Source organism: Camellia sinensis, chromosome 7 (genome assembly GCF_055761805.1).
Source record: "Camellia sinensis isolate YWXY chromosome 7, ASM5576180v1, whole genome shotgun sequence".
Lineage (NCBI taxonomy): Eukaryota > Viridiplantae > Streptophyta > Magnoliopsida > Ericales > Theaceae > Camellia > Camellia sinensis.
Window position 1 is genome coordinate 62845500 of NC_138967.1, and position 7125 is coordinate 62852624.

A 7125-nucleotide genomic window follows, 5' to 3' on the forward strand; every position below is an offset into this window, starting at 1 on the left:
CAAGGAGTATAAACATCTTGAGTTTGGAGAGAGAAACTAAAATATGAAATAAAACTAAATAAAATAAAAGGCAAATAGATTGCAAAGTCTGTAGGAGAGCGCAAGGGCGTTTGAGATAGATCAGAGGCCAGAACTGATGATGGGGAAACCGTTTATGTCATGTCGGACTGTGTTTGAGATAAATTAGAGGCCAGAACTAATGCTGAGAGACAATTTATGGTCATGCCGGACCATTGTAGGAATTGATTGGAATCAATGCCGGAACAATTTACGGGGTCATGCCGAACCGTTGTAGAGATTGGATGTTGAACGAGTAAGCGTGGCACACACATAACTTATGACATGGTGCTGAACGATGATGGCAACAAATGATTGAGTGTGCCAGGGATGGCTTGGATAGTGCGCCAGGGGGCGACTTTGGTGGTGCACCATGGAGACGGCTTAGAGAGTGCGCCAAAAGAAGGCAGCTTAGGAAGTGTGCTAAGGAGACGGCTTAGGTAATGCGCCAATGAGATGGCTTAGAGAGTGCGCCAATGAGATGGCTTAGGGAGTGCACTGAGGAGGTGGCTTAGGTGGTTTGTATGGTGTATAACCATGTTCACCATGAGATAGGTATAATACCCCCCTCCCCCACAAACTCAAATAGGTTTGAAGATAGAAGCCTATTTGAGATTGAAGTAGAGGGAAAGACAGAGTGGACTAGAAGCGCACACACACACACACACACAAAAAAAAAAGGATTACGAGTAAAAAAAAAATATGATGGAGATATTTGAGGTAGGAATAAACCAGTGGACAAAGAAAGAGATCACCATGAAGCGATACTGACAGGAAAATGTGACAACGGAATAGATTAAGGTCCCACAGGCGATCAAGACAAGGCTGCTGCCCACTAGTGAAGCAAAATTACTAGGTGCTTAACCTAACTCTGATACCATGTTAGAATAATAGAGAGAGAGAGAGAGAGAGAGAGAGAGAGAGAGAGAAAATAATATGTATTGTATTCAATGAATTTATCCTATATAATAGAAGGCCTATATGTATAGACTGAGAAAGAGTATCCTGCTAGAAACCTAACTATGAGAAAGAGTATCCTATAAGAAACCTAACTATGGAAATAAAAATATATCTAGGAAATCAATACCTAATATATCTAGGAATACATACCATATATACATTAACACTATAATATAAACGTTTCGGATAATTAAAATAGTCCCAGCATCGACCCCTATAGAAGGTCACAATAGGCTAATGTGCCTTAGGGCGCAACATCTCCAAAATTGCGTTCAAGTGCTTCATTATCTCTCTCACTCTCTTGCCAAATCGAAAAGTCGATAAACAATCATTGGTGACTTGCCAAATCAAAGAGAATGAAGCAACCTTCAAGTGCTTCATTGTCTCTCTCCCTCTCTCTAGCATTCATTTTTGGGTCTTTTAAATATGTCAAGTACTGTCTACTTAAATGAGAAATAAATAAATAAATAATTTACCAATTTATTTTCAGCCTTGTCACTAAAAATGGTTTACTTGAAAAATATTTTATTTACTTTTTTGTAAATCATGTTGGAACAAGTGTGAAGGTAGAGTCCCACATCAGATAAAGAGTAAAAAAGATGAGTCTTAATATACATTAAATGGGCCCTCCACTTATAGGCTTAAACTTTTAAGTGAGTTTGAGTTTCAAATAATATATATTGGGCCTTGATGTGGCGTCTCTAGACTCTGGAGTTTCTCCCTGTTGAATTGGGTTGGTACTCTTATGGGCTCTTTGATTCCCTAACAACCCTTATGGGCTCTCCGATTCCTTAACAATTGGTATCAAAGCTAATGGTAAGCAATCTATGGGCAAACTCTCCTAAAGCATCGATTCCATGGTGACTCTTGACAAAGCAAAATTCCTAGTGCACGTAGAAGTTAGACTGCGATAAGGTGACTTTCAATGGAATATGGTGACTCACGATGGAGTGTGTGTGGGTGGCCCAAGTTGAACTCGATGTTGGAGAGTTATAGATCAAGATTAAGGTGGAGTGCGTATGATCAATAACGAATTTGCAGATGATAGATCAAGATTCAAGGGGGACTAAGAAGACACCCAATGTTTGGTTCACACATAAGGTGAACGTTGTTGGAGCTTGTGTGAAGGTAGAGTCCCACATCGGATAAAGAGTAAAAAAAGATAGGTCTTAATACACATTAGATGAGCTCTCCACTTATAAGTTTAAGCTTTTAAGCATGTATAAGTTTCAAATAATGTATGTTTGACCTTGATGTGGCGTCTCTAGACTCTAGAGTTTGTTCATGTTGGATTGGGCCGTTATTGTTGTGCACTTATGAGCTTCCCCGATTACCTAACAACTCAAACAACAAAATTGTAGAGTCTCTGTGGCCAAATTAACCAGACAAGTAAATAATTATAAAATTATTATTATCATTAAATCCAACATAATTATTGAACCAAAACATATGATGATTCAGAACTTTCAAGAAACCTAAGTCAACATACTGGCTTTTAGACAAAACACACATATATTCTAAACAAGACTTTGAGGAAACTCTCCAAAGGACATAAACATAAATCATTTGAAGAACAAACAAGGAAGGTATGTATGTGACTACTGGAATTTATTACTAAGCTTTCCATGAAGACAAAGGTGGAGTGTCTGTATAGTTCCAAGCAAAATTCATAGAGATTGACCCATATCGATCACCCTTTACCACATCCGCTGAAGCAATGGATTCAAGTTGACCCATGTCTTCTACTGATAGTTTTACAGACAAAGCTCCAATGTTGTTGTTGAGGTTTTCGATCTTTGTGGTACCAGGTATCGGACACACATCATTTCCTTGGTGATGGACCCATGCTAATGCTAGTTGTGATGGGGTGCAACCTTTTCTTTCTGCCATTTCGTTAACTTGTTCGAACATGTTTTTGTTATGTTTCAGATTCTCTGGTTGAAACCTTGGTAGATTCTACACAAATGGAAGAAAATACATATTCAGCATCACCATTGCAAAATCACCATAACAAAGGATAGAAAATAAGATGTGTAGCACAAATTTATTTTGGTGTGACCTTTTGTCTTTTTGTTTTTTTTTTTTTTTTTTGGCCAACAAGAAAGAAAAGGTATCTAGTCTATTGTATAAAGTAAATAATTGACATGGTGTGAATGTGTGTTCTTTTGTCACATTTTTGTCTTTTACAAAAATGCCCTTAACAATTTGATAACTTGCTAATAGGAAGAACTTAGCATAAACTGATTTATATATTCAAAATTTTACAAACGGTTTCTATTCATTTTCTTTGTTGTTAAATTACATATATTTGTATATGCATAACCCACAACTAGTATTGAATAAAGGAAGCCCAAATGACCTACAAATTAGAGAGAGCAATGCCAGAAGGATGAAGCACGGGCACGGGTACGAGTACTGGTATTGGTATGATACGAGTACGTCGATACGGTAAAATCCAAAAAGAGTAGAGTACAAATACAGCTTGGTACGCTTGTAAAAAAATATTTATTTTTAATTTAGAGTAATGCAAAAATCAATTAAATGGTTTAATTTGTTAAGATCCAACCTATAATTAACATTTAATGTCAAAAGTAAAGGTATAAATCAAAATTAAATATCAATATATTAAATAATTTACAAACCATAGTTTAATTTTAAAATCATGCTAAGTATAAAACTAAAAATAAAAAAGAAGTCTAGTGAAAAGAGTTTTATCTCTGTAATAGAATAAATATTGTTTTAATTGATGTATGGTACGGCTTGGGTATGTACTAAGTACGTCTAGGTACGCAAAAAATTAAGAAGAAAAAAATTTGAGTACGTATTTCATATACCCAGTACGTATGCAGAAGTACCATACGAGGAACTATACACCGTTAAGTACTTGGTACGGGTACGACATATTTTTCAAAGTAACCATACTTCATAGAACTCAGTTGACCACATCCTAAACTCTGATGTGGCTCAAATCTATGCTATACAGTTTATTTTTTTGTTATTTATTTATTTTATAGCTTTTATCTTCGAAAAAATTACCAATCATAGGTATAAAATTTTTAAAACTCTACCCTTATTTAATATATTTTTTTTAGCATTTTAATAATCAATAGAATTATAGAAGAGTTGTAGTGATCTGATTGTTAGAGATTATGCTTCTAGTGAATTTTTTTATTTGGTTTTGATTTAACTACATGATCAAAACATGAAACCTGATGTTAAGCAATAGTTTTTAAGCATAATGCTACAAACATAAATTCACTGTGGACATAGAAAAGTGCAAGTATGATGCGCGCAAACCTTTCGAATATCATTCTCAGTCAAGTTCTCGGCCATCTTTGCACCTGAAGAAAAGAACCCCCTACCCAGAGGACTGTATGCAACAATCCCAATTCCTAGTTCTCTGATTATATCAAAATAACAATGGAAAAGATTAGAAAACATTGGATTCTTGCTTATTGCTTGCAAAACTGACTAGTTAACATAACAACAGTGCCTCTACCTCTCACCTGCAAGTAGGAATGATTTCTTCCTCTGCATCTCTTGTCCACAAGGACCACTCTAACTGCACTGCTGTTATGGGATGAACAGCATGAGCCCTTCTAATTGTAGAAGCCGAGGCCTCTGAGAGACCTACATACTTTATTTTACCTTCTTCAACCAGTTTCTTGAGTTCTCCCATCTACAAAAATGTCACAAAAGGATTACCAAATGCACACTACTGCTCTTCAGAGAAAATTCAGCTATTAAAGCAATCAGTTGGTTGTTAAAAGGGTGACCTAGACCTGCCCTGCTACATAAGACTTCTGCTAAAGTCGGGTCTAAAAAGGATAAAGATATTTACACAACTTTACTTAATTTTGGGAGGGATTATTTATGTAACATGTTAAATCACAACCACCAGAGACAAAATTAGCTAGTGGTTGTAGTGTAAAAGGTAATACCTATCAACTTCAATTGTGTTAGGAACATTGGTTCCCCTCCACCGCCCCCCCCCCAACAAAAAAAAAAAAAAAAAATTTTTTTGAACCATTTCTTGAAATTCAAAGACAATCAGGTTAAGATATCTAGGAATTTAAAAAGCAGCCGTTAATCTATTTTGAATTGTACAATTTATTTGACAACCTCCCATATGGGCATTTGGTGGAGATCCCTATTTCTTTCTCAGCTCGGAGCACATAAAATTGTCATTGAACCGAACACAAATGTAAGGCAAATAGATGGGCCTATGACAAGTCAACAATGCTGCACTTGATCTTAGCCCAAAGGCCGAGACTGCAGATTAAGATAACTAGGAAAACTCTACCATATATATCTTGTTACATTATTTTTTTTAATAAATATTACTAATTTTTGTAATAATTGTCATACAATATTTTGGTAGAGTTGTGACAATTTTTTATTTTTATAATAAAATTACAACAATTTGTGATACAAACGACTTCTACGTTGAAATGTTACTTAATAATTTGAAATATAATATAATCTATTACTGGCAAATAATATTTCAATGAAAAAAAGCAAAACACTAAAAAAAATAAGTAATCATATCACAAATTGTTACAACTTCACTTTAAAAATTGCAAATTATCATTACTCTACGGGAAAATTGCATAACACTTATAATAATGATTTATAACATTTAAAAATAAAATAAAAAATATGAAAGGGAGAAGAATGCAGAGGGGGGCAACAAACCGTGATTTCGATGGGGACAGAGGTGTCAATACGATGCTGGTAATAAAGATCAATGCAATTGGTGTCCAGCCTCCTTAGGCTGGCCTCGCAGGCTGCCCTCACATATGCTGGATCCCCATGTACTTCTATATTCCCACTTGCTAAACTAACACCAAACTTGGTACATAATTCAACTCTCTCTCTCATTCCTCCTGAAAAATCTAGGAATCCCCTAGATGTTGATTTGTGATTATGTATCAATTTTAAGCAGAATATAACAATCCCAATCAAACAATCAAACAATCATGACAAAGAGACACAGCGATTTAACGTGGAAAAAACCACAATTGGACACCTCCAACTGTGATCAAAAAACCACGGGCAACAGCCACAAGAACAATCCACTAAGAAGATTTAAAGGAATTACACAGGTATACTCTCAATTACCTAGCGAATCCACAACGCCTAATTGAACCAACCTTTATGTGCCTCTTCCAACCCCATCTTCACCACGGAATTGTCTTTCTGATGAGCCACTCCGGATTCCACCAAAGCTTCAGGCTCGAATTCTTCAGAATCCACAACTGAAGAATAACTCTCTCTTTTGTGTATAACAACCGAACCTTTGATGTACTCTCTTTAGATCATGAGTTGAATACTCAATAAAAACATCAAAGAAAACTCACAAAGTATCCCCAGATATAAACCCTAGAAACCAAAAAGAAGATCTGGAGAAGTTATCCTAAAAATTGACCCAACACGCGAATTTATAGAATCTGTCCCGCGATCTCCGCTCGAGCTCAACACAGCCCGCTCGAGCGGACTGACCAAAAACTGCGTGCGAACAAACTGAGATGCGCTCGAGCGTAGGAGAATCCGCTCGAGCGTAAAATCACACATTCCAGTATTTTTACAGGCGACTGCAGAGATGCTGAGAGCTTCCAATCCACGCTCGAGCGTCCCTTTCCCCGCTCGAGCGGACAGGCCAAAATTGGAAAACTGGAAAAAAAATAACATGCTCGGACAGGCAACTTGGAAGTGTGCTCCCCATGTTTTCTTGCTTCCCACCTTCCGCGTGCAATCATTTTCTGTATCAAAAGAATATGGGGTGGACATGCAGTACCACGTGTTCCATTTCCTTTTATCCCATTCTTTTAATTTCTTTTCATTTTCTTTTACTCTTTCTCATATTTTCCATAAATTGAGCCTAACTTTTCCTCACATTTCTGCATCTTTTACTTCTCTTCCAGTTTCATCTCTCTCTCTCTCTCTCCCTCTCTGTCCGTTTTATCTCTCTCTTTCTCTCCACCTCTCATTCTCAAAACTCCCTTTTTCCTTCTTTGTCTTTGTTCTTCCTCCTCCTGCCGACCTCCATAGCCACAGCCTTAACCCATACTATCACCACCCGAACCACCAACCCGCGAACTTCTCCAC

The 7125-nt window shown here is 36.7% G+C and overlaps 1 protein-coding gene across 1 annotated transcript; it reads right to left on the reverse strand.

Annotated features, from left to right (window-relative positions):
- Nucleotides 1-2407: 2407 nt before the first annotated feature.
- On the reverse strand, nucleotides 2408-5917 carry LOC114272426 (putative aldo-keto reductase 3). The gene is made up of 4 exons (XM_082881629.1): nucleotides 5713-5917; nucleotides 4524-4696; nucleotides 4315-4417; nucleotides 2408-2973 (listed from the first exon to the last, which is right to left on the reverse strand). Exons 1-4 carry the CDS (start codon nucleotides 5896-5898, stop codon nucleotides 2632-2634), a joined length of 804 nt encoding a protein of 267 aa, XP_082737755.1. The 5' UTR covers nucleotides 5899-5917; the 3' UTR covers nucleotides 2408-2631.
- Between the last annotated feature and the right edge of the window lie 1208 nt (nucleotides 5918-7125).